The sequence below is a fragment of the Taurulus bubalis genome, assembly GCF_910589615.1.
Source record: "Taurulus bubalis genome assembly, chromosome: 15".
NCBI classification, from domain to species: domain Eukaryota; kingdom Metazoa; phylum Chordata; class Actinopteri; order Perciformes; family Cottidae; genus Taurulus; species Taurulus bubalis.
Genome location: NC_136603.1, coordinates 7,707,298 through 7,735,120, shown reverse-complemented (window position 1 = coordinate 7,735,120; position 27,823 = coordinate 7,707,298). Strand labels below are relative to the sequence as shown.

General features: G+C 41.2%; 3 protein-coding genes across 3 annotated transcripts in view; all 3 read left to right on the top strand.

Moving 5' to 3' along the window:
* The window catches only part of stxbp5l (syntaxin binding protein 5L), a gene marked incomplete at both ends in the record, with an annotated part of 138,423 nt that extends 130,416 nt beyond the window's left edge, over nucleotides 1-8,007 (top strand). Inside the window, 7 exons of the mRNA XM_079231421.1 lie at nucleotides 2,217-2,318; nucleotides 3,489-3,728; nucleotides 5,361-5,724; nucleotides 6,034-6,199; nucleotides 6,957-7,068; nucleotides 7,288-7,508; nucleotides 7,966-8,007. Coding sequence (XP_079087547.1) covers nucleotides 2,217-2,318; nucleotides 3,489-3,728; nucleotides 5,361-5,724; nucleotides 6,034-6,199; nucleotides 6,957-7,068; nucleotides 7,288-7,508; nucleotides 7,966-8,007 — 1,247 coding nt within the window. The remainder of the gene's footprint in view (nucleotides 1-2,216; nucleotides 2,319-3,488; nucleotides 3,729-5,360; nucleotides 5,725-6,033; nucleotides 6,200-6,956; nucleotides 7,069-7,287; nucleotides 7,509-7,965) is intronic.
* A 4,729-nt stretch (nucleotides 8,008-12,736) lies between these two features.
* Nucleotides 12,737-18,473, top strand: poglut2 (protein O-glucosyltransferase 2; the record flags this gene model as incomplete). The annotated part of the gene is made up of 11 exons (XM_079230342.1): nucleotides 12,737-12,936; nucleotides 14,213-14,418; nucleotides 14,515-14,720; nucleotides 15,430-15,507; nucleotides 15,634-15,806; nucleotides 16,486-16,723; nucleotides 16,889-17,098; nucleotides 17,353-17,442; nucleotides 17,592-17,696; nucleotides 17,977-18,091; nucleotides 18,407-18,473. The coding sequence occupies 10 exons, from the start codon at nucleotides 12,737-12,739 to the stop codon at nucleotides 18,013-18,015; spliced, it is 1,545 nt and encodes a 514-aa protein (XP_079086468.1). The 3' UTR covers nucleotides 18,016-18,091; nucleotides 18,407-18,473.
* A 241-nt stretch (nucleotides 18,474-18,714) lies between these two features.
* LOC306747509 (nucleolus and neural progenitor protein-like) lies at nucleotides 18,715-26,614 on the top strand (the record flags this gene model as incomplete). The annotated part of the gene is made up of 15 exons (XM_079230566.1): nucleotides 18,715-18,722; nucleotides 18,916-18,991; nucleotides 19,120-19,356; nucleotides 19,436-19,487; nucleotides 19,841-20,055; nucleotides 20,230-20,310; nucleotides 21,344-21,434; nucleotides 22,790-22,944; nucleotides 23,131-23,219; nucleotides 23,852-23,980; nucleotides 24,150-24,227; nucleotides 24,427-24,731; nucleotides 25,054-25,112; nucleotides 25,297-25,511; nucleotides 25,801-26,614. 15 exons carry the CDS (start codon nucleotides 18,715-18,717, stop codon nucleotides 26,114-26,116), a joined length of 2,106 nt encoding a protein of 701 aa, XP_079086692.1. The 3' UTR covers nucleotides 26,117-26,614.
* Between the last annotated feature and the right edge of the window lie 1,209 nt (nucleotides 26,615-27,823).

Sequence of the window (27,823 nt, the reverse complement as noted above, 5' to 3'; positions counted from 1 at the left end):
GATGATTTTTCCTTTTACCCTTTAAAATCCTCCTACGGTCCAAAGACAACTTTGGCTGTTCAAATGTTTTTTGATCAATTGTGATTAATCTGTTTAATCACTCATTTGGTCGTCATTGGATGATTATTTGTATTCCTAATCTGGACACACCACCCTCAAAACGGACCAAAATGTCAATTTGGCATACAGACACACACATTGTCTGTTGTGTTTTCATTAAAACCCTCTACAGCTTTTTAATCTCTCGTTAGAAATTTTCTTTAGTTCAACATGTTTGCATTGCATCGCAAATGTGCATTTAGTATGCGTGGACCGTCGCGTTTCTCAGCAGACCGTTGCCTATTCTCTATCTGCTGCCTACCCTCGGCACTGTTGTTTATCCGTTGCACTGGGTTACCACAGTGAAAAGCCAGCAGGTTCACTGTAGTAATTAAAGGTCAGCGAGCGGTGCAAGAGATGAGGCCAATGTTAATGAGGCCTGCATGCCAGGCGAGGAGACGGAGGAGGGAAATGGCATGGGAAGTCAGACTCGATGTACAGTCAACATTGCCATGCCTCCCATCTTGGTTCGGCAGCACACCTATTAAATATTGAAGACGCAATTTTATAATACTGTAAGCTTTGCCGTGGTCATGAAATTGGCAGTGGATGTTTAAGAATTGGAAAATAGATGTGTTGTTATCAGTTGATCTGTTTGTCAGCATAGAGAGAGGCATTGTTGTTTCATCACGGCGTAACACTGAGATTAGGTATAACCCACATGTTGCAGAATCACATAATATCACAAAGCAACAGGGGTATTTTACTGCACCTTCGCACAGAGCAGAGGTGCCTCAGTCTCAGTGACCTGGCCAGATGCTGAAAAAGCTCCTCATACACCTACATCAATGTTTCACCACAAAGATAAAAACCGAGTGCTGAAACAGTGGACCTGCTATTTCATAGCTGTGTAATACAAGATGTCCCTGGATCTCTGCAATAATGAACTGACTACTCTAAATTGTTAAAATGTTACATTTTTATGTCGAAGATTTCTTAATTCCTAATTAAGATCACAATTAAATCCTGGCAAATGTATCTCATGCAGTACATCATCTTTATATAAGTTAATTGGCATTAAAGCACAGCTTGACACAAAGCTTTGTAGATAGAAATGTTTAGTTTTTTTGGTGTAATCTCCAGTTGTCTGTCCTCGTCTATCTACACTGTGTGGGTGTATGTGTATGTACCACTGTATACATCTAGCACTTTGTCTGTCTCACCGCTTCAGATTGTCTGCCTTCCCTTATCACCTCCTTGACACCGCCTCTAGTTCCCTGTCAGGGCCCCCAGGGGTCCCTGTGTCCTGTCAGAGCACCACTGTGCCTGACTTTCATTAGCCAGCACCCCACAGGCTCTGTCACACAGCGTAAACACACCCCGGCGACACGCGGCAAAACCGAGCCGCTGCGACCCAGACTCACACAGCAAAAGGCTATTTTGCCGCCGTGGCTGCCAGCGGCGTCGTACAGCAGTGTTTTCACGATAACAGAATTTCTTTCCGAAAAATACCTAACTGTATTGATACTGCTCCGATAGTGTTGTAAACAAGACAAAAACGACATCAACCAGGATTTCTATTCTTGTAGAACCTTTTGTGCAGGAGTTTTCCTTTCTGCTTCGTGTTGAATTGGTTCTATATTTGACTCCTCGCACCAGTTTTGTTACCAGTTTGTAAACTGGGATCCACTCCAAATGTTTTTGTTCTTACAGCAGTATCAAAGAAAGCCGCGATAAGAATTCGGTCCTCGTGCAACAGTGCTGCACAGCAGCTCTTCACTGACCACACCGGATCACTGCTTGTATCAGAGGTTTCACAACACTCTTGCCAACAGTGTTTAGTTGAGCAGATGGTGCGGGAAAAGGGGGTTTAAAGAGAAGATGGATGCGTGAGTAGAGGTTGTGTGGCCACCAGAAACATAAACAAGTGGCCTCTTTTTCAGGCGCCCTCTCTTTCTCTGTCTTTGTATATATTTGAAGCAATCGCTCCACAATCAGTTGGATCTTACTCTCTTTTTCTTTCTTTCATCCTCTGGTACTGCTGTCCATCTGTCCGTCTTGTCTGGTCTTTGGCTGGGCGGCTGTTATTGTGTGTGTGTGTGTGTGTGTGTGCGTTTCTTTGGGACATGGCGGGGTGTGGTTTGTTATATGGGGTTCATGTTGTGGGGGACTAGTAGGTTATGCATCCAGGAGGGCAATGCTTCAGCAGTTTCACGGAGTCACTATGTACTCCCACGACGAGCACCACACCACCGCCCCCTTCTGCTGGAGTGAGAGAGGTAAGGGGGCTTCGGCCACAAACCCATCAACTGCTGTCCTGCTGATTATTACACGTCCGTCAAGTCAGTTTGTCAGTCCGTCCTGTGGCCCTGTTTCGTCTAAAACGTGCCTAGAAGTGCTTGCTCGTGTCCCAAGGTGTGGGGCGATGACATCTATAACGCAGTGCATAGCGAATGTTTTGCAGAGTTACACTGTTTATCCCCCCATAAATAGTGGATGACCATTTAAACCTGTACGGATTGTGGTTCTCGTAATGCCCCGAAATTGTACACATTGAACATCTGCCAAAAAATGTTTTATTTTAGCCTGATGTGTACGCCGGGCTTTGCACCCATCTGTAGTTACATAAAGTCGGCACTCTGTAACATGCACATTGCCTGGCTCTAAATAATTCAGAAAGAAATGCAGCAATACAGAAATACTTCTATGATGGAGGCTTTAAGCATACAATGGAGGACACAAATGGGTAGCACTCTAACAGAGTTAAAGGGATTTTTGAATTTGGTGCAACAGCCAGAGTGTGTGTGTGTGTTTGCATTCTAGTGTGTGTCTGTCTGTAAATGTGTGTGTATCTATCTGTCTGTATATATGTGTGCGGTTTTGAAAAAAAAATTGTGTTACCAGGCCGCTGAATAGAATCTCCAAAGTACCGAAACATCTGTACATTTTCAATGAGAAGTGTGTGTTTGTGTGTGTGTGTGTGTGTGTGTGTGTGTGTGTGTGTGTGTGTGTGTGTGTGTGTGTACACACGTGTGTGCGCAGGGTTGGTGTAAAAAGACGTATTTGTCATGTTGTCTCTTTGTAATGAAAATATCACGATGCTTTTCAATGTATCACATCTTTTACTGTATTCCAGTGTTTTACGTGAAATCAAATCTGCGGACAAACACATGTGACCTTTAGAATATTTGTCTTCCGTGCTCCTTATCACTCTCCTTCTCCTGACTATGTGTTTTCTTTTTTAACGATATGTCCTGTCATGCCACCATTCTTTCTTCTTTTCCCACCACATTGCTGTTCCCTTCCACAACTCTTGCAACTCTTCTTTCTGTTTCCTGTTTTTCTCTCTCACTCCCTCTCTCTCTTGTCATCACTTGATGTCCCCCGCCCTCCCTCTTGCATCGTGTCCACCTGTGCTGTGCTTCTGTGTTTGCCGGCTGCCGCTACAGAGAGCCGTGAAAACTCCTTCAGCCGCTCACGCAGTTCCAGTGTTTCCAGCATCGACCGGGACACCAAAGAGTCGATCACCACACTGCAGTTTGGAGAGTCCTACGGGCGCAAGGGTGACGCCCTGCCCACCCCGTGTCTATGGGTGGGCACCAGCTTAGGCGTGGTCCTTCTCATTCCAATGTCCATTCCCACTGACCACGAGGAGAGGATGCAGGAAAGTGTGACAATTGGTCCCAGCGGTGAGTTCCAGTGAGGCAGGGTTTCACCTGAACCATAGACCAACATGTCCAGTGTATGCTCACTTTTGGTTTTACTGTACGACCAAATAAAGTGTTTTAAATAATCTAGCCAAACCTTTGTTACTTAGTTTGCAAAGTTCCCACATCTGAGCAACACTTTGGTGAGTACAATATTATCGCAACAGATATAAATAATGGCCAACTTGGGAAACTAAACAAATATATTGTAATAGATCAGAATTTTTCTTATATGAAAATCCACGATATTCCCTAAAATCCCATTAATTAAGCCATTAAAGGACTTCAAACTGCTTTCAGCCTTGTGAGCAGCAAAATCAAAGACAAAGACATAATGAATCAAAAGATGAAAAGGGACACAGCAAGATATATTGTTAATTGAAGCTATTCACTCACCACTACAATGAAGCCATGAATATATTCAATGGAATTGTTTTTTTCAATTCAGTGGCTATCTTTTTTTATTAAAATTGAACTTCTCGCTTTAGTGGGTTTGAAGCTGTGATGATAGGTTTTGTGCTCCACATGACAGACAGACAATGTGGATTTTCAATGTTTGACTGTGCCTGATGAAAACTGTTAAATGTTGTTTCACCATTTGTCATGAAGCTTGCACAGTGGAACACAGCGGGATTTGGATAATAATGGAGAGAGTTTCTAAACTGCTGGCCCAACTAAAAAATTATTCAGCACAAAATGTCCAGACTATATTTGTTCAACTCATCTTAAAGTATTTAAATCAGCTTTTGGCTGAATTTGCGGTTCAACCAAAAAGCTAGAAGTTGTCTTAAAGGACCAGATCAAAGTGATGTTGTGGACCTTAAACAACGTGCATTTGTTTCAATGCAATATTAGTTATGTTATATTTCTGACTACCCAACAAATACAGACAAGACAATATTCAGTCCTAAGTCTTCTATTTTTCCGTTGTAGGTCTCAAAGTAGCTTGATCTTTAGCTGCTTAATGCTCCACTATGTTCACCAGCTATTGCGAACTGTGTGTGTCTGCCGTTCTGTGCTGTAAAGGGATTGTGCAAGGATTGTATCTGAGCTTTTTCCGCTGAAAACCGCTGCATCTGGAGTAAGGTATATATTAACCGTGATAGGGAATAAAGGGACATTTGTTGTCATGGAGAACTCTGATTGGCATTTGTAATGCATTATTTTGCTTTGACTTCCTTCTGTACTCGAGGACAAGGATAGAGTTTGCAGCCCGTCTGGGTTTGTCCTCAATATTATACTAAACACAACTGAGCCTTTCAAACATGTATTTCCTGTCCAGAAACCTTAATGTGTGAGGACAAGGTCTCTTCGATAAAACATTTGTATACCCATGAATCCAGTTCCTTTGAAGTGCTAGTTGTCCTCTTAAGACTAAGCGTATTACTGGAAACTCACAATTTCAGTTTCAAGGAGAAAGTTATGAAGAGAAAGGCAGGTATTGTGTGTTTTTATAGTGCTCTTGTGGATTGTGGATGTATTCTCATGCAGTAAATGTTGTATTTGACCACCTTTTTAGGATCCTTTTGGAACATGCTGATGTAGTGTAGCTTTGAACATTTTAGTTTTATGCCTTCCCTCTTCCCTCTGTTGACTCTACCCAAACACTCCCAGGCACGGTTCTGATGCTGAAGGGCTCAGTGTTGCACTTCAGCTTCTTGGACTGTATGGGAGCGCTCATTCAGAGCCCCCACGAGGTTTGGCGGGACCCCAACGCCTCCGAGGACCCTGACCGAGTGCGGAAACGTAAGCTGGTCCACTTTTCATCATCATCCTCCCAAGACAACTGCGGAGAGGGACATCTGGCTGTGGTGTGCTCCGAGAAGCAGGCCAAAGTATTATTGATGCCCTCACAGTCTTGCCTCTTTGTCCACAACATCACCGAGTCGTCCTTTGTACTGCGAGCCGACGTGGTATCTGTGAGCAACAGCGTGTGCCTGGCCTGCTTCTGTGCTAATGGACACGTTATGACCCTCAGGTATTACCTCAAGTACTCGTCTACTTACCTGAAACATACCTATTTACCTGATATTACCATCATGTACTGTATTCGCAATCTTGATGCTGCTAAACTGTCTCTCAGACGAGGGCTACACAATTAATCATAAAATAATTGAGGTTATAATTTAGGAACAACTCCTTTCTGCTTGGTTTGATGTTATTTGGTGTTACCTTTATTCTACGTTACTGATATCTTATTGCCAAAATTGTGCTTTGATTTGTGGTGTGGTTGACTTTGCGAGTTATTATAATACAAGTGTTCTGGTGTTCTGTGCTCTTCCCACAGTTTGCCCAGTCTAAGACCGCTGATGGATGTCAATTACCTGCCTATGACAGACATGCGCATCGCAAGAACCTTTTGCTTCACCAACGGGGGTCAGGCACTGTATCTCAGCTCCCCAACAGAGATACAGAGAATTACATACAGTCAGGAGATGTGTGACAACCTGCAGGTATCAATCTATCGCTCTTCTGTATTTACAATTTATATATATATATATATATATATATATATATATATATATATATATATATATATATATATATATATACAGCCGCCTCTCTCTCTGTGACATGCAACGTCTCAGAACTTAGCTTTTTGTTTTAATGAAAGGTATATGTATGCTGTGCACTTTACTGGAAGACCATTCTAATTTGATTGACTTGGGATCTGAGTTCAGAGAAGTATTGGTGCAGTTAATAAGCAGGTGCCATTATTCCCACCCTTGGTGAAGCCCAGAGCTGACAGAGACCATTAAAGTAAAATGGCATACCTGTCATGTGTGGTTTGAACGCAACTGGGTGGATCTAGGTGTGTGTGTGTGTGTGTGTGTGTGTGTGTGTGTGTGTGTGTGTGTGTGTGTGTGTGTGTGTGTGTATGTGTGTGTGTGTGTGCGCGTGTGCGTGTGCGCAGACTTTGGCTTATTTATATTCATAGCTGTGTTTATTCTTAAGAGCCATCACTGCACATGCACAGATGAGAACGGCCGATGGAGCTTGTAACGTGATGCTGCCATAGTGCCACCTGCTGCACAGCAGCAGCAGTTACTCAGATGATGGTCATGGAGGAAGATTTGTCACAAAGTTGATAAAGGGAAGAGTGTAGACAACAAATATCAGCAATAAGTGCTGATTCAGAATTGGAAATAATTGTTTTAAAAATGTATTAATTGTTAAAAAGTTGTTTCTGTCTATTTTTATTAATTTCAGGAGATGCTGGGGGAGCTGTTTACACCAATAGAAACACCGGAAGCCCAGAACAGAGGCTTCCTAAAGGGCTTCTTTGGAGGAAATTCTCATAACTTCGACAGAGAGGAGCTCTGTGCGTTTTTTCTATTTTCTCTCTTTTTCTCTGTATGAAGGGTTTTATTCTGAGGTGGACTAATCTACCTGAACATGTTATATGTAATTACAGAAATAAATCAATATCTCGAAGGAACTGAGTAGCAAAGGGCTAAAAACCCATCATAGCCAGAATAGTGACCCAGAATAGGCTTCATTTCTATGCCGGCCTTCATTTTTCACCTGGTGTTGTTGACAGTTGGTGAGGCAGCAGCTGGGAAGGGTTCTCGGAGTCTAGCCCAGCACATCCCTGGGCAGGCAGGGATGGAGGGCATGAAGGTGGCAGCTAGCGGAGTCGTGGGTGACCTGGCACGAGCCCGCATTGCTCTGGATGAGAGAGGCCAAAGGCTTGGGGAGCTGGAGGATCGAACCGCACTCATGATGGGCAGTGCAGAAACCTTCTCCAAACACGCTCACGAGGTAAAAGAAAGATTATTAGGAATTCATGAACCTTGTCAAATGTTACACACAACCAAATTCATGACAAAACAATATAAAAGGTATTTTAAATAGATTTCTTTACAAATGCTGTTGTGTAAGTGGAATCTAATTAAAGTCAAGTTATGGTGGACTGAAACAGAAAACGATTACCTCATGGTTGCACCACATGACCCTTCACAAAGCCCTGCCCTTCGTAGTTAGCTGCTTCTAACATCTGTCTTCGCTGGCTACACTATGATTGGCTGGTCTGTGTTTTAGGGTGGAACTTGGCGAAGGGTAATGTCATTTATTTAGAATGCTAAATTGAAATGCATTTGTTTAAAAATGATCCATATAACAGCTTCAATGCAAAAAAAAAGGGGTCAATCCGAAGGAAATGGAGCACTGACAACTTGTTATTCCTCACCATCGACTGTGTGTGACTTTATTTTTACAGCTGATGCTGAAGTGCAAGGACAAGAAGTGGTACCAGTTCTAATTGCAAAGAGGGCCGAGGCTGCCCTTGGACTGCCGGGAGCTTTTTGCCGGAACAGGGACTTCCACTCCATAAATGAGAGCAATTAAACGAGAGACTCAAGAGTGACTTTGTCTTTGCGGCTTCTGGACAGGCTGCGGTGCCGTCGCGTTGTGGAAGGAAGGGGACGTGTAAGTTCCTCGTAGACATGTATGGATGAGGACAGAAAGAGAAAGGCAAATGGTTGCATTTGAAGGGCGGAAGATGGAACTGGAAATATCCAACAAGTCTGTCTGTGTGTGTGTGTCTGTGTGTGCGAGTGTGTGATTGTTTGTTTGTGTGCGTGTATGTGTGCGTGTGTTTGTGTGCATGTATGTGTGTATGTGTGTGGGAGGGAGTCAGTGTGCGTGGTTGGATTTTCTGGGCCTCACTGTGTAGATACTCAAAAGTTAGGAAACCAACAAGAAATGCATGAAACAAAAATGGATGACTATTTAAAATATCCAACTGCCATATTAAAAAGCAGCATGCTACTCTAACAGAAGATACACAAATAAAAAGTTTTATTTAATGATGTAAGCCAACAACAGAAACTATGAAAAAACGTTATATTTTTTGAAATATTGACAAAAAAATATATATATAAAAAGGGAACTGTATACCTGCATCGCTATTAAGCCAAAACTAGTATTCCTTTCCCTTTTTTTTCAAATTTTTATTTTTTGTTCATTTGAGTTACAGCAAATATTAAATGCCACAATATAGATGCACATAGTTAGCTTTCTCTTCACAGACTTTATAATGCTGACACTGTTCTTACCAATTACTCTGGGCTGCACAGTGCAAACACAAGACAGTAGTATATAAACTTACCTCTGCACAATCTAATCACACTAATTTCACTTTCCGGCTGCTGCTGCTGCTGCTGCTTACAAAAGCGTTATGTGATGATCTCACTTCCCAACTACAGTTGTATGAAAACAGAGAACAGATTGGTGTGAGACATATTGAAAGGCTGGAAGAGTTTAAAGAGTATTCTGGACACAGTGTGTTTATAGCTATAGTATGAACCTATATACTATTCACGTGCCATAAAAGACGAGATGAGTGAATCCACTCACTGTAAACTAACTAACAAAGAGCTAATATGTGGTAGTCCTCATATGTTTGATCAGAACAGATGAGACACAGTACTTGGAGTTGGCAAGAGGGCATTTCAAAGTCAAATAAGTCTGTTTTCTTTTTGAAAAAAATCAATATGGTGGGTGTTTTTATTTATTTACTTGGGGGGTGTTGCTGGTTCACCATTTCAGTCATTAGCTGCCTTTGTTAGATGTATGAGTTTAGTGAGCCATAAAGTGTGTGTGTGTGTGTGTGTGTCAGAGAGAACGAGAGAGCGCGAGACAAAGAGGGCCACAAGTGTTAAGCAACTCAACTCTTTCTCTGCCAAAGCAATCAGAAATGAATGACACCCTCCCATTTCTCTCCACCTCAGTCTCTTAAAAGTTGTGGTTTACGCGTTTTCAGGGTTAAACTTGAGCGGTCCTCTTTTCATGATCACAAACAATGATTTTAATGATTGTCAATGTCTTTGTGACGGGAGTACGAAGAGGAGTTGGAGTCACAACCACTTAATCGCTACTTACTCCCTTGTGAGCCGACCATCAGTAAACGGTTCAGAAGAAGTAACAGTGTTTTTTTCAGTGATGTTCAGATGTGAGTCAGTAGAAGAAACTATGTACATGTGTAAAACATTTGCGACAATTTCAACTGAAGGCAAATATGTTATTTTTTTGTTCAATATTGTTCTTGATGACTATGATATCCTCTTGTCGCAGTCCTATATTTGATGGTGATGGCCTCTCAACTGAAGGCTATTGTATGTTTAAAAACAACAAATGTTTCATGATACATGGTTGTGTATCATATTGTGATTGTGTTGTACATGTCGATGGGTAGCCACATGACAGGAAAACAGCATTAACTGAGGAGGATATTTCGTACTTGTGTATTTGTCTGTATTTTGAATCGATCTGAAAAACCAAACAGGATTATTGATATCCATTTTTGACACATCCGGCCTTTATGCACACAAGCATTAAAGTGTTGCGCCTTGATCACGTTGACATCACTCCCACATAAAATATGCACAGAGACACCGATGCTCAAAACTTATAAAATTATAATCTGCATTGCGAGTCATTTCTGCCTGCTTCCTGTCAGGCAGCCGAGGTCTTCCTTATGCTCGGCCTTCAAACCCATTTGTTTTCCCCCAACCCAAGTCACCTGAAATCCTAAAGCAGTGCCACACAGATGTCCGTATTCCACATGATTTGATTCAATGAGGTGTCTTAAACATGTAAAAAAAAAATATTCTAAAAAAAAGTCTTTACTATCTCTGTACCGTCAATGAGATTTGTGTTCAGTGCAGTTCTTTCAATGGCAGAGAAAACACATTAAAAAAAAAAGAAAATTTAAAAAAATCTGACTTCTACTGACAGGGTGTTTTGTTAGTATGTTTTTGGTTTGTATGATTTTGGTTTTTATATTAACTGTACAGCTCAATCTTGGCAGAAAGGTGAAAGAAAACAAAAAAAAAGTACAAAAGATAAAGACATTCTTGGGATATTTTCTCTGTATATGTTGTACCTGTTACTGCTGGTACTGTATCTGGTATTCTGGCTCCGTCTAAATCACTGGAACTCTGTAGTTCTTCACACTGTAGTATCCTGAAAAGGCATTTCTCTGGTTTTCTCAATGATGGCAGCAAAGTTTGTCTTATTTAAATGGATTCTACCACTTTTTGTTCTTATTGATATTATACTAGTGTAATAGAAATTACCTGACAAAAAAGAACTGAAAATATGTTGATGCAAAAGCAAACTGAAATAAACATTGATTGATGTACACAGTTGAGAGCTCTGTTTCATTTAGCCCCCAATCAGTTGTTGTTGTCTTGCTTGTATGAAGCGCATATTATTTCAATACATCTTAATTTAACCCTTTAAATGTTACTTACCTGCTTTATCACTATGAGAAGCATACACTGATCCACTCACAGTATCACTCACTAATGGTATTACCATGATAAATACATAATGTTCCATTCCATATATCCTATCACTGCTTAAAATCTCTCCAAAAATAATTTGCATCCTCATTAATTCGTAATTTTGGGCCGAGACATTTTTAGACCGTTTGATTCCATTAAGGTAAATTCTTCCACTCCAACTCATGACACACATGGGGTGGAAATGTAGCTAATTTTCTCAAGTACCGTACTTAACTACAAATGTGAGGCATATCACTAATTATTATAATATGTATTGTATTTGAATTTAATTCCACTTTCTTCTTCTACTCCACTAGAATTCTGAAGGAAATATTGTCTCTTTTTACTTCACGGCATTTATTGTACAGCTTAACTAGCTTTACACATACAAATAATGTAAGCTAACAAATTATTATTATTATTATTATTATTATATCTATCACTATAATAAAGCTGCACAACGGTATGTAAAATAATTAAAATTAGCTCCACCTAGACCAACCACAATAGTAAATACTGCTGACACAAGTGCATCAGCAATAAAATATATAAATAACATAAGACACAATATGACAACTGTGAAGGGGTCTGTTTTTCTACACTGAGTGCAAGCTGACATGACATAATATGCACTAGTAGGATATATAACTACTTAAGAACAGTGTTAGTGGGGAAGTTATGATTCAGTGCAATATTTTATAGCAAACCACTCCATAAAGTTCCACGCATTGAATAATGCATCACAATAAATGACCCACTGCATAAACCTTTAACCCTCTTGTTATGTTTGTTTTTTAGGTACAGCGATGATGTGACCCGGTGCATGTTGAATGATCCAAAAGTTGTCCAAAAAAAAAAATAATCCTAATACATATAGTTTGTACCTCATCACCAATACCATTACTAACAATTCAATCAGTTTTTAGTGGAATGGAGTTATTCGCCCCTTGTAAAACCCTAAATATAATTTGCATTAGTCTACCATAATATGTATTTCTTCCTAAATTTTATTTTCATTTTGAAACTTTTTTTCCCATGGGGTAATAAATAGATAGATAATAGTAGACAAATAGAGATAAGACACCTCTGCTTGTCAGGGCCATATTGACCCGCTCACTCCAAATCAAGCCAAATGAGTCATAAGTATTTGTATTGAAAGTCAACTTTATTTATGTTTATAGTGTTAAAAAGTAAGCCACACGGTTCCATCCCTTTCCCTCAGCATCATCACAGACATGAGCATCACACCCATGAACGGCCCATGCCCAGCACGTAGACGAGGCTTACTTCCGGACTTCTGTGCAATCAGATTCACATCAGGAGCCAATTGCTCGTTTAGCCAATCAAACACAGAGTCAGCGCGGTGGCGACCAATCAGATGAAGCACACCGCGGGTGCTCGTCCCGCCCCCTCCCCGTTCATTCAGCAGCAGATAGTTGACTTCACTGTACAAGGACTCTGGATGTAGTTAGCTCGCCGCGATCTTTGTGTCACAGAGAGCAAAGTCAACACAACGCGCGTGTGTTAGACTAATATGCTGTTAGCATTGCCGCCTCTGAGATGTGTGGCCCCAAATGGAAACGCAGCGAACTAACGTTAAAAACCTAAGCTAGCGGTACAGAGTTATACTCATTCTCTTGATGTATGGGTACTTTTTCTAAAGTGGCTGACGTTAATAACAGCGGACAGTGGACTCGGGTAATGTCTCTTCGGCTACTTTCGTGGTTGTTGCTGCTGCTGGTCCTGGATCTGTTCGGACATGAAGTCCCGGGCGCTGGCGCAGACCCGGGCTCGGTACCCAGTGCTGCAAACACTTTGGTCTGGGGACCCGGACTCGAAGCGAGCGTGGTACTTCCGGCTCGGTTCTTCTACGTGCAGGCGGCCGACAGCTCGGGGAGAAAGTAAGTGAACGCTCGGCCTGCTGATCGCAGACAGTACGTGCTTCTTTTTTTTTTCTTCTTTCTTTCTTTCTTTCTTCTTTTTTTTTCCAGTCTCATTAAACTGTAAAATGTTATTGGCAAAGCAGTGCTGCTTTCCAAATGCTCCTCCTTTTGGATTTTTCTAAGGTGGTGTCACTTTGAGCTAATGTTTGTATTTTAGTGTCATGGAAAATTATTTCTGTGTTCGTGTCTATTTAATTCAATAACATCAACAACATGTGAGAAAGTTGTATCATTGTTAAACAACTCTCAAATCAAAATCAGCAAAACTTAGAAATCCCCAATACGTTGTTTTTTTTTTCCTCTACACTTTTCTCCAGTGTTTTTGTTTTTACAAGAAAAATACTTTATGGGTCAGACTATGTTAAACTTGAAAGCCCAGATGTTAATTTTTCCATTGTGAAATTAATTTACTCAAATGTGAAAACCCTCACTATTCCATCATCATTTCGATAAGAAGGAACAAAAATGAATATTTTCTCATATTTGGGTCAATGTGGTTCTTTTTGAGACGTCGTGACCTCGATGCAAAAATGACTGATGAGCTACAGTATAACCTCCTCCAATTGCATTGACGAGGGACAATGTCACTGCATGACCAGAAAGACAGGGCAACATGGTGAAAACCTCTTTTTTCCAATCGTGTTGATATTTTAAACTACTCAATAGTGAGAGAGAGAGAGAGAGAGAGAGCGGAGATGAAAGTTTGCAGCCCACAAGAGAAATATTCAGACAACCTCCAATAACCCCCTTTCGTCAAAAGGCTCCCATGGGCCCGATGAAGGCGTCGCCCTCTGTTAATCTGTGGGTGTCACTTTCCCGTGTGCTTTGGGTGTCGAGAGGGATCAGTTTCTCACTTCCATCTCTGTCTGGAGCAAAAGAAAACTACATTATTGTTGTCTGCTGAAACACGAAACCCAGAGAACAAGCCATTATATTGTATCAGCAACAACTGACTTCCTGTTTTTAATGCACACGGTGTAATATTTCATTAAAAGATATAGTCAGAAAAGTATTAGGAATTGATTTTAAGTGCAGTCAAGGCAAATATTCATAAACTAGCTGAGTCTGTTTCAGTGCCAATGTCCGTCCGAGACGTTTTGTACATCGCTTATTGTTCTAAACTAAGCTTTTTAGTCGGTGGGAAGTTTCCCTGTGACTTGAGTGTGTTGGTATCTTTCGGCCTCTGCTCTTTCTTAACAGGAGTACATTCTCTACGTTTTTTCCCCCTCCCCAGTTTAACAACGTCTCCCGGTGAGAAGACCTTTGAAGTCAAGATCGTGGCCCCAGTGGAGGAGTTCACCAGAATTTGGATCCAGATCCTGGATCGTCACGACGGCTCCTTCCTGGTTCGCTACCGAATGTACGCCACCTACACGGACCTTCACATCCACATTCTGCTCAAGGACAAGCCGGTGGCCAAGTCACCGTTCATTCTTAAAGGTGAAGCTCAATCCATGTTTCCTACAAAATATCTCTTTGGATGAAATGTATGGGGGATCAGGCTCCTAATGAAGCGTCTTTGTTTTCCCTCTGCAGGCCCAGTCTACCATGAGGGCTGCGACTGTCCCCAGCCCAGTGGTTCTGTATGGGAGGCCCACATGCACTGTCCTCAGTCCTTCCCTCAGATAGACCAGGACCTGGCCCTCTATTCGAGTGTTGACCCAGATCTCAATGCGCAGGAGATCCCACAGCGCTTTGGACAGAGACAGAGCCTCTGCCACTACACCGTTAAAGACAACAAGGTAGCTCACGCTTCAGAAACACCAAACACAGAAGACACGAGCAATAAGATAAACAATGCATATCCACCGTACATTAGTCCGACTGTAACTTTAACATGCAGGTAGTTTGACAAAAAAACAAAAATCCTGAGTTCCTCCTCTCGAATACCATCATGACCAGAGGGCAGTTTAGTAATAAAGGGTAGAATTCCTTTAGGCTGAACAGTAATTAGAGGCCATGTGATAATGTTAAGTGGGCCAGGCCCAGGTGAGCCTGGAGCTATGTGACACACCTGTGAGAACAGTCTTATCTAGCAGGTGTTCAGGGGTACAATCTTCTCAAAATACCGCTGTGGACGTCAATCCAGGCTCCTGTAATGGTAATACGTCTAAAGCATTACCTCGGGACGTCCGGTAATCTATCGGCTGTCTGTGATTTACAATCCCATTGCGCCAATCTGCTTTCAAAGGTATTGCAATAGTTATAGAATGGAAATTAACAATGGGCAAATTTTTGCAACTGTTAAAAAAAACATGCATAAATAAATAATATTTATAAATGTTCAACTGATATAACCACTTTATTATGCATAAAAGTTCACTCTTGACGGTGGTAACGCATGCCCTTCATCAGCGGACAGAATTTGCACAAGCAAAGATTTTTCTGAAATCTCCTGTAATGTTGTTTTTTTTAATGGTGATTTGGCTTTTTTCTTCTTCTCTCTCTTAGGTCTACGTTAAAACCTTTGGAGAGCATGTGGGTTTCAGAATCTTTATGGACGCCATCCTCTTGTCACTCTCCAGAAAGGTAAGCTCTTCTTGAACCCTCTTTTTAAATTTGTCTTAGCACTGAAACATTTGAACAATTTTTAATCTTTTAACACGTCGTCCGTGTTTTTATTTGTCGCTTGTTTCCGTTGTGTTGTACGCTCAGGTGCGGCTCCCTGATATAGAGTTCTTTGTGAACCTGGGTGACTGGCCGTTAGAGAAGAGGAAACCCACTGAGAGGATGCATCCCATCTTTTCCTGGTGTGGCTCTAACAATACCAGGGATATTGTCATGCCCACCTATGACCTGACTGAGTCTGTCCTTGAGACCATGGGAAGGTAAGGCTGTGCAATTTGAATGAAGTCTACCAATCATACCTGCAAACCCTTAAAGGTACACTCAATGGAAAATGTTATCTTCGGAGTATAAACTCCTCCCTTCCTGGTAGCTCTGAAAAAGTTTGTAGCCGTCATAGTCAGCTTGGACACATTATGTCCAGGAGTCAGAAAGAGGATTTACAATGTGCTCATCTTCCCTCAGCAGATGGAATGAGGGCTGGCTGCTCGTGTACAGACAGTCTGAATAATGTGGAACCAAAATAAAACTGTCCCCGGGATGCTCATTATTTCCTCTGCATTGCTTCATGCATTTTTATGCAGCGCAAGACAACCAATTGGTGTTGTGTGTATGTGTGTGTGTGTGTGACAGAGGAAGAACAATTTGCGAACAAATATTGTATTTGTCGTCTAGTTTGAGCCAGCAGAGCAGCTCTCCATATCAGGCGTACGTTGACTTTTTGCCCTGCAGAAATTCTCACCCCGTAACGAGTGATACCCGCTCGTGTCCCGCGTCGTCTGTAGCCGCTCTCTGCGTGACAAAAAGTATATGTTTCTGTATTGCAACAATGAACTGGTAAAACTTTTTTTTTTCCTGCATGTCGTTATCTATTTGAGTCCATAACTTTGACAGATGCTGAGATGAATAACTTGGAACACATACTGTCCACCCGATGAACAGAGTAAGTCTGGACATGATGTCCGTGCAGGCCAACACGGGGCCGCCGTGGCCGGAGAAGAACGCCACGGCCTTCTGGAGGGGCCGGGACAGTCGGCAGGAACGCCTGGAGCTGGTCAAGCTCTCCCGGGCTCACCCCGACGCGATCGACGCCGCCTTCACCAACTTCTTCTTCTTCAAACATGACGAGGGCCTCTACGGGCCGCTGGTCAAACATGTCTCTTTCTTTGACTTTTTCAAGGTGAGAGTGCTCCAGCATGGCCGGTTTAGATTTATTTAATACACAACATGTTTGAGTCTTCTTTACGTAATATTTGTGGTCACTTGTAAGCTAATTGTTTTATGTAACCATAGGCGTTTTTTAGTCACTTAATTTTTTTTATTTCTGTCCCATTTCCACCACCAGTACAAGTACCAAATAAACATTGACGGCACCGTAGCCGCGTATAGACTGCCTTACCTCCTGGCCGGAGACAGTGTGGTCTTAAAGCAGGATTCTGGCTACTACGAGCATTTCTACAACGAGCTGCAGCCGTGGGAGCACTACATCCCAGTCAGGGCGGACCTCGGAGACCTGCTGGAAAAGATCCAGTGGGCTCGCGACCACGATAAAGAGGTGATGTGAATGATGATGATGATGATGATGATGATGATAATGAATGTGGCCATTGCGACTTGAATTTGGCGGTGAACGCTGTGATGTGTCATTCTACTCAGTGGAAATGTACTTAAGAGTACTTAAGAATGGACATGGATAACTTTAACACTTTGTCAGACGGGAGTTTATTTGATCTTGTCTTTGTTGGTGTAATTCAAATATAATAATATAAAAATAATAATAAAGTTCCTCTAATTCTTGCTGTCTTTCAGGCAAAGAAAATTGCACTGGCGGGTCAGCAGTTTGCTCGCAACCACCTTATGGGAAACGGCATATTTTGTTACTACTACAAACTTTACCAGGTAAAATGTTGGCCGTTTCAGAGTCACTGGTGTCACGGTGTGTTCCATTGGCAAAATGGTTTCACATGATAAAGAAATGTGTTCTCATTGCACATTATTTGTTCCCTGCCTGTCCCAGTCCTCACAGTTCAATGCTCTTCTTCTTATAGGAGTACGCCAAACTCCAGGTCACAAAGCCCAAGGTTCGAGAAGGCATGGAGCATGTGGAGCAGCCCAGTGACGACCTGTTTCCATGTTCCTGCCACAGGACGAGGGTACGGGACACCGTTCATGTTAGCTTGCATTAACCAGGACAACACCAGTAGAGTCTAGACCCACTGATGTCATTACAGGATAAACACAGGTGTAATTAATAACGTTAATTACGGCCCTGTTCCATTTAGGTGGGCCAGGGCGTAATACTGGTATTAATATTTCAGCTTTGGCTCCCTCTGCTGTATGTAAGGTGCCACTGCAACTTGCTAAACAAATGCCAGTTGAACATAGAAATGTAGAGCAGCCCAGTGATGACTTGTTCCTATGTTCCTGCCACAGAACGAGGGTATGGGACTCCTTTCCTTTGCATTGGAGTGACTGTCTTGGTTCACCTCATCTCACAGGATTACAACAGTAACAGGACTAGTCAGGCAACATAAGTGGAAATTGCTGTGTGGGTAGCCAATGGATATGTGTGAGCTTTAAATATATTAAAGGGAAACCATAAGCTAACATTTCATAAATGTTTCTATTCAACCTTTTTTGTGTACAAAATTATTCAAAGTTCAAACCAAACTGCTGTGCATAAGTACACTGTCTCTTTTTAGATTGTACTAATTATATATGTGTTCAGTGTCTGATGGCACACGCTTCTCTCCACATGCTAAAGAAATCTAGCTCATAGTTAGTTTTGAATGCTGACACGGGTCTCGTCTAGTGACCCCCACTTCGCCGATTCCAGTCCTAATCTTTTTCTTCTTTTTTTCAGACAAAGGATGAACTATGATCAACCCGTCATCCAGTTACAGAGCAACCCTTCATAACTGATGTACTGCCAAATAATGTTTGTTAATTAATAATTGTATGACTACAATATGAATATTGTATCTTTTTTTTTTTAATACATTTTTTTTGTATATTGAAAGGGAATCTGTGTTCTTCTTTTGTTGTATACACATGCACACAAAGCCACTGCAAAATCAAATATACACATATCCAAGTCAGTGTTCATATTGCTGTGGCATCATTGAAGAAGCGTCATTTAGTAAAGCTGTAATAACTCCTCCTGAACACTAGATGTCGCCGTGAGTCCGGTTCCACTCTTCTGCTATCAGAGAAGAAACCTCGAAACAATCTTGTAATGGACAAGGATGGATAAAAGAGGAGATGTAGCTAATTAGTGGGGGTAAAACACGTGCGCAGTGAGTGGTCTGCACGCGCCGAAAGGCTAACTAATTTGGCAACTTTCGATTTTTTTTTTTCTAACGCCGTCTCCAGTAACCCATTCAAGCTGCAGTCGCACTGCGCATGTGCCACACCCCCCACAGAACACTCAATGGCCGAGTTTGCAGAGGTAAATATCACGCATTAGCCACCAGCTGTTGCTTTATACGCAAGCTATATTGTCATGGCTTTCTCACCAACACAATGCATTTATTTGGGAAACAGGGAAGTGCTCACTGACTTCTCACTGGCTTTCAGGACACCGTGAAAGTGCCCTTTGGGACAAAGTCTCTGGATGCAACCATGTGTCTCCCTGCTGCGCCAACAGATGTGCATACGGCCGTCATTCTCACACATGGGGCGGGTGGAGACATGAACTTTAAACAACTGGTTTCTCTGGCTCACGCCTTGGCTTCAAATGGCTTCCTTTGTTTCCGCTTCACCTGTAAAGGTTTAAACTTGGGTTATAAAGTCAAGGCTTACCGTGCTGTGTGGGTAAGCTTTTCAGTCCCTATTCTATCCATACAACACCCCTGTGCAGGATGCTGTGACACACTTGTGTTTCCTCCCCTAGGACTTCTTGAAATCTCTTCAGAGGTTTACCTTAAAGCACATATTTGTTGGAGGTAAGAAACACTAGTGGGCTTACTTTGAATTACAATAAATAGATAGACAAAATTAAGCATATGCCAATTTACCATGCATTTAAGTACATGTTGAGTTTAATTTCTAAGGTGTGGGAAGTTAAATGGAAAATACAATAATAGACAGATCAATACAAGTTATAATGGGTCATATTCTGAAAACGGCATGCCCATTGTATAATGTATTGTATTTAGAATGCACAGTATTGGTTATTCTGCCTTTATCATTTCCAGACCTTGCCAAAATTGTGCATTGCAAAAAAACAAATAAACTATATGAAATACAACACTCGCTGAGGATACCTTGTCACAAAAGTTCTGTGACCCATCCACAGGAAGGTCAATGGGATGTCGTGCTGCTGCAGCTTTAGCCAGGCAGCTGAGTGATGAATCCGAGGATGCAGTGCAGGGTGTCATCTGCCTGTCTTTCCCCCTGCATCCTCCGGCACAGACGCATGCCCATCTGCAACGAAGTGAGGATCTCAGGGGGCTGCCGGAGCACCTGCCTGTGCTGTGTGTGTCAGGCACTGAGGACAACATGTGTGACAGGGTGAGGATGGTTAGGGACTTTTCATCCTGGCAATTTCTTATACAGTTTTAGGATTTAAAATGTGTGTAAACGTGTGTTTATGCATTAAGTTACTTTTATTTATTCATCATTCCATTGTTTTGCATCCTGATTTCTTTTTTTTTTGTATTCTTATTTTGCTTTTTGATTGCTTAGGTGCTTTTTGAAAGGATGGTAAAAGAAATGAAGGCTCAGGTTGAGGTTTTTTGGCTGAAAGGAGGCAGCCATGGACTAAAAGTGAAGGGAAGGTCAGAGGATTCTGTGCAGGATGAATTGAATTTACAAGTCATCACCTGGATGAGTAAACAGGGTGCATAGATTAATTCAGTTATTCTTTATTTTCTTTGTTTTTTTATGTTCTTTCTAATAGTTCAATAAAGAATATGTATTTTTACATGTGGACATGATTTGTTTTGTCTTTTTTTTATCAGACATTCTTGAAAACTAAATGGAGAAATTATTCAGTGCTACCAAAAATAATAATAACAAATTAGTTGTTAAACTTTCGTTTTGTTGTTTATTTCTTATAAAATACATTTTACATTTTCAAGGGTGTTTACTAGCAAATCCACGTCCACATGCGGGCCCTTGATTTCTCTCTATAAAGACATTTTACAAGTGCATTACATGTACACAAGGGAAGACATAATAAAGAGAAGAAAACATATATTTTTGTATCACTAGATGGGGATAAAGATCTATTAAACAAAAATATGTAATACCGTATATGGTTTTAATTTCTTTTTTATGTTAGAGAGTGTTACATTTAATTAATCTATTGTTTGAACACATTGCTTAAAAGTAATAAAGCAAAGTTTCTTGAATTTACATTTATGGATACTGAAATTGTCCATTAATAATACAATTAGATTACTCGTCTGACATTAACAATGTGACACCGAACAACACATTCCTTTTAAAGCCTCAATTTTCAATCGTTAATAAAAGCACATAGCTTTCGGCAATGCCAAAATAAATGCACACCAGCTTCTGGACATCCATAACAGAAACTAAAACTCAAATCAATGGCCCTGACATGGTTTTCTGCTGTATATAATTTATGAACGAGTTTTAAAGAACATCCCATAACTTTATTGGTGATTAAGTATTACAATCCAAACGGCATACACACTCCAAAAGACCATTAGTACTATTATCCGACCTGCAAATGCGCCTCAACGTGGTCTCTGTGCCTTTAAGACAAACTCTGACGTTTACATCTAGTCGAATACTATTGGCTGGCTGACTTCCGTATTGTTTCCGTGCTGGGTTAAGCATGGCAGCAGAACCGTGGAACAGGGTAAACATTGCTTTTCCCGGTGCCGTGTCTGGTGTCCGTGTACGTTTCAGTTCAACTACAGGTAGGAGTCATTGCTCGGATGCTAATTAGCTCAAAATGCCGATGATACGCGGTGTCTGGCGCATAGCTTTGCGCCAGAGGAAATCAGTATATGTGTCGCTTGCAACCCACGTGTTGGGGCACGGGTCCACCCAGCCTCCACTTCGAAAAACACAGTCAAGCCAGTGCGCACAGATGTATTTCGGTAGGCGTATGTACTAGGCATTACGGTACGAGCGTGTAAGAACTGACTTCAAAATAAGAGCAAACTTCCGGTGAATGCAAACTGTATTCTAAGGACTTTGTGTGAACCCTAATGCCACCTCGGAAGGTACCTCTTCCAATATAAGGATATTCTGTTTTTTTATTTCAAAATAAAAGCTATAGAAAATCACATTCAGGAACAAATGTGTCTCTAATTTCAGGAAATTAAAAGGAAATTGTCCATAGTTACAAACTAATTCCACATCAGATTAATAGTAGACCACCTCAAGATGTCCCTCAGAGACGATCAAGACAGTCTGTTGTTACAACTTAAAAGCCATTCAAAAGCTCCATGAGCTCACTTCAAATCAGTTTATGAGCCAATGTATGTCTAATTTTAGATTTGAAAAGAAATGGTCTATAGTTACAAACTAATTTAACTACAGATGAATAGTAGACTGTTGTGGAAATGTATCATATTTTTCTTTTTAGATGTAACTCGCCAAACCCAAATAACAAATGTATCTTTTGTCTGACTTGTAGTGTCATCCTGATCACCCAACTTAACAAAAACGAAACAATGTCCTACCTACACACACCTACTTACACACACTAACTACAAGTCAGACATAAGATACATTTGTTATTTGGGTTTGTAACTTTCAGAAAAGTTTGTAACTATTGACCATTTCCTTTCAAATATACTCTGAAATTAGATGTAAATTGCCTTGTAAATTGATTTGAAGTTAGCTCATGGAGATTTTTAATGGCTTGAAGTGGAATTAGTGTGTAACTATGAAAGATTTCCTTTCAAATCTGAATCTAGAAACACATTTGCTCCTGAATGGGATTTTCTAGAGCTTTTATTTTGAAAGTCAAAAGCAGAACGTCCTCATATAGGTGGCATTAGAAGTCACACAATAGAAATACAAAATTTCCATGGAATACAGTTTGCATTCACCGTAAGTTTCCTCTTATTTCGAAGTCAGTTCAACACGCTTGTACCGTAATGCCTAGTACATACGCCTACCGAAATAGATCTGTGCAGGTTGGCTTGAGTGTGTTTTTCAAGTAGAGGCTGGCTTGACCGCAGTCATGTTGGGGCACGGGTCCACCAGTTGCACTGTATCGTTGGATGAACTGTGATGGTTGAGTGTCGTTGCTGTCATGCAGATGCACGCGTTAAAGGCCTGATGGTGGAAAATGAGATGGTTCTTACGCTTATTCGGAGTGAGATTCTTCAAACGGAGGTACGACTTCTCTATGAGCTGCTGTACATCCTGAACAACAGCTCCAGAGGCAACAAGACATTCAAAGGCTTAAAGCAGGTGAGGGCTGTGGATACATCCTCCACATCTGTCCACTACATGTTATGATGTGGGATGTGTTGGACTATCTTAGTCCTGGTGATCGGGACACATGCCAGTCATGCAGGTCTTAAACATGGCAAAGCTAAAGAACTAACTGATGTGCCTTTTTTGTTAATTTCACATATTGCGCCTCATGTTTCACAGGTTGAACAATGCATAAACAGGCTGAAGAGCATGAAGCTTGATGTGGCTCTCCAGGAGCTGACCAAGCAGTGTCCCAACAGAATTCAAAGGTACAAAGAAAGCTTCATGGTCTAAAGTGTGATGTGCTGTTTTTGCCTTTTTTTTTTTTTTATGAACATAGAGAGGCCAGCATCAAACATATTCTTTGCTGTATTTGAAAGCTTCTATGGATTAACTGCAATAAACTATAAACAAACACTGAAAGCACCGATCCTCCACATCAGGTCAGGACATTTCTATGCTGTAGATTTTGTGTGGTGTACTAAAATTTGCGTTAAAAATAAAATTAAAAAAAAATGTTAATAATATATAATGAATTGCTACTTTTACATTTCAGAGTTTAAAAGCACAAAAGGCTAATATAAAATTTGTGTTTTTTTTTTAAATGTATTGTTCATTTTTCCAAGTTAAAAGTAACATTGACTAAGTGACATATCCGTCAGTGACAATCTCATAGGGAAACCTGTTTTTAACAGGTTTAAAGCACTGAGAATAAGTACAGGAGGTTATTGAGCTTAAGCCAGAGGGTGGCATTGACTCCTTACTCCACTATGACAGATCAGTTAAACCATGTTAGTTTGCAGCTTCAAATTCTTTAATGCCCACATTGCAGCAGTGACTCATTTCTTTGAGTGTGGGAGGCTGTAATTATCACTGTAATTGTGTGTGTGTTTGTGTTTAGAGCACTGGGCATCACGGCTGGGAAGTGTGATGTCCCCAGTCAACCTATGCTGGAGTGGCTCTGTCTCAAAGTGCTGGGAGCCGGCCAGCTGATGAGCTGCACATTGAGTCGTTGCAGCAGAGCCTTCACGTATCCTTTTTAAAAGTGCTAATGTTCAGAAACATGAAAAGTAATCTGACACAAATCTCTTTTTTTTTTTTTTTTGCAACTGTGAATCTCTTCGTCTGAATTAAGTTTGACAGTCTTTGCATTCTTGATGCCACCTGGTGGGTTTGTCCTTAAGAGATATATGCTTCAGACTCTCAAAGCAGCAGATGAAATGTGAGGAGTTTATTATCTTGAACATGGTGATAACCAGCATGCTCAGTCGTCTCTGGTGAGTGCGCTTTTCCTCATTGTCACATCCAAAAAAAGCTGCGAAATGCAAAACAATGCAGAATGATACCGCACAAAGCAGCATTGCATGTTGGTGACTCCACATTACAATGAGATTTTTGAAAACAAAAAAACATCTGTATTTTAAATGTTTGACTGCCTTCCTCAAACCTAAATCTGCCGTCCTTGTGCTTCACCAGGGTGATTTTCCGCGGTGTCCTGGTCAGCCTGACCACTCTGTACCAGCAGCTCCTGGAGCTCCTCAGAGAAGTAGCCAACGCCCAGCCCATGGCCTACCTCAAAGACTTCTCCCTGCCAGCAGATATGGCTCAGTTCCTGGGTCCTTCTGATGCATTTTTACTGACCAAAAAGCCAGCACGTGGTCACCATGCTACATCCCACAAGGAGCAGCAGCAGCAGCAGCAGAGGGGGAATACATCTTCTGTTAAAGTCAAGGGAAAGATGAGGAAGGTCAACGAAGATCTGGGTATTTCTATTGAAAGAGGTGTGGCGCTTTTTCATTGTTCTGTGTGACTCAGAAGTGTAGGCCAGTAAGATTACACTCCTATAAAGGACATACTCTTTCACAGGAGGTTGACATTAGTTATGAAAACTACATAACTAGTCTGTGGTCTAGGTGGTTAGCTTTCCCAGCTACTGATGCTGACAAAGTAATCTTCGATGTAGCCGTGTGTGATTTGCACCAGATAATATTAGCGAAGCTTTATTGTTTTAACCAATGCTGTATTTTGTCATTGTCTCATTTGTCATGCAAAGTGAACAATGTTACAACAGTATTGACATTACTTTTTACATTATTTTTTCAGGTATAGGTCTTGACACTGACATGAAGTCTTTTCTCAAGGTTTTCAGGGACTTTACTGAGGTATGTGAGAGAACCAAATGAAATTACATTTCATTTAATTTAGCTGACGCTTTTATCCAAAGCGACTTACATTTTTATATATATATATATATATATCATTTATTTATTCTTTAAAAAGTATGTAATTGCAAAGTGTTTTCACCTAATCGGCCCATCTATTGATAAAATCATTTTGTTACCAAAGGGCGACTCCGTTCCACAGAAAAGACCGAAGGCTAACAAGAACCAAAAGTTCAAGAAACGAGTGAGAGCGGCCACTACTTTCTCCGACATGGCGACCCATCTGGAAGAAATGATCCCATGGTGTAAATCCCAGAAGATGGAGAAGGAAAAACGTCTTTTAACCTTCCTGCTTTTAAAGTGCCAAAGGATGAAATGCCTAGAGGCAGCGGGCTACAAGTAAGAGCAACACTGCAGAATATTGGTCAATTGTCACTTTATTAGGTACAGCTGTGCAATATAATGCAATTCAATAATTTGTATTATTTATTTTGTCCTTAATTACTAAATTGAGGGGGCAGAACATTAAAACCCCTCTGAATATTACCACTGACACTTACCTAGGCTATAATGTAATATTATTATTATTATATTACTGTGTGTTGAGGAAAAAGTACATAAGTATTCTGTGACATGGGTTCTCTAAATACTGATTGCTCCTATTTCTGTAATTGGTCCTCATCCCCAGCGTCCAGAGGAGGTTACAGACCTTCAGACGGGAAGCCTGCTGGGCTTCATCTTCTCAAGGGTCAGAGCCAAGAGCCTGTCGGCCTCCTGCTGCAACTCGTTTTCAGTCACTCAGGAGTCGATTTAAGTCTTCAATGCTGAGAACTGGTGTGAAAAAGGAACAGCTGAAGAAACAAAGGAAGACGACTGAGCTATCAGTGTCTGGACTGTCGGGGGCCGAGCAAATAAACGGAAGTAAACGCGAGGCGACATCTCCGACCCCCAGCTGTGACAGCCATGATGACATAGATGATATATTTGCCTCTGTAGGTTTTTGAGACTTTGGAACAAGGAAACAAATGACATAGCTCAGTATATGGCACATGCCTCTGTTTTGAAAGGAAAGATGGAATTGGATGTGGAGAGAACACTGATGATTGGACATTGTATGAAGTGTTAAACGGCAGCAGTCACTATCGCAGAAAGTAACTAGAAGGGGAGATTTTTACTTTTTTAAGGTATATTTAACTATTGTTGTGTCCAAGAGGGACTGAATAATAAGGTATTTCAAACGGAGAAACTTCAGAGCAGGGAAATCATAAAGAACATCTCCTGCTCCTGGGGATACTGTTTTGTCTCAGTGTGACAAAAGAATTGAATGCCTTCATTGCAGTCATTTAAATTGAAATGTTTTGAGGCATGTCTACTTCAACAAATGTGAACACAATATTCAAAGGATGCACTTGAAATCCTTAGACTGTAAAATCCCATATGCAAGAAAGTTGATGTTCCATCTTCTATAACCTGTGCAAAAAAGTAGTCCCCCCCCACACCCCCCCCCCCCCCCCCCTTCTTCTTGTCACATTTATACAATGATGCCAATAAAAATGCAAATCTTTCAGACTCTGTTAACTATTGCACAACTAATCCACATTTGTGAGGCATACAGTGCAAATAGAACTGGTTCAAAGAGACTGTTTTTAGAAAGACGAGAGTCTGACCTGAATCGTTATTTAACCCATTTACAGATGTATCCATTGACTGTGGAACTTCTTTATGATACCATGTCTGCTTGTTCCTGAGCACTGCAGCCACAGTTCATTGGTACTAAACACTAAATGAGGCTTTAGTCCCTTTCAGACGTTCGCTCCTCGGCCGGCAGGCATACGGTGAACAGTAGAGCTGCTAAGTGCACATCTTGTTCCACCTTCTGAAGACGGCACTGCAGTATAATAACATACATGTCTTATGCCCAACGCAATAAAAATCTGTTTAAAAAAAACATACAATACTACAAATGCTTATTTTAGGCAGTGAAAGCCATTCATGTTACAGGTCCCACATCCAAAAAGGTTTTTTTAAGACTTGTGGTATTTCTGGCTCCACCTGGTGGAGTTGATAAATTAATGCATTCATTGATTAGTTCCAGACTGCTGATTGTTCTCAGAGAATATGAGATGAATCCCTCATCCTTGTTAATTTTAAGACAGCGTGAGAAAGCAGATGCGTCAATCTTATTTGAATTGAACGTGTGCTCGATACTGTGAGTGCTGATAGGAACAGAGAACACACTGCCAGTGGGACGTTTTAGCAGGGTGTCCTCGCGCTTTGAAGTCAAGTATAAGAACGGTGCAGGTGCCACCACATCCAAAACGGGCAGGTGTCTGGCAGTCCATATGGCGACCGTGATTGTTCAGGAGTGGAGGCTTTGCACCAAATTAGAAGCTACAGGGTTAGTTTTGCTGCAGCCTGTGTTTTTTTTCCTGCCCACCGTCTTGTCATCCTCTGCCAAAAAAGACACAGTCCTCCCATCTGCGCAAATACAACGGTGCAGTTTTCTTCCCCCTCACCGAGCAGCGACTGGGTTGAGTTATGGTCTCGCATCAGCCCGCCAGCTCTATTTGTCCATATGAGTCTGCAGATTCCGGATTCCTGTGCTTTATGGGTTTCATCTAAACCAATTAGTCAAGGTCAACTTTTGTACTCTCCTGCAGAAGAAAAGCTTTGCATGTCTGCTTTTCGTATTAATAGGCACATAGGAAGTC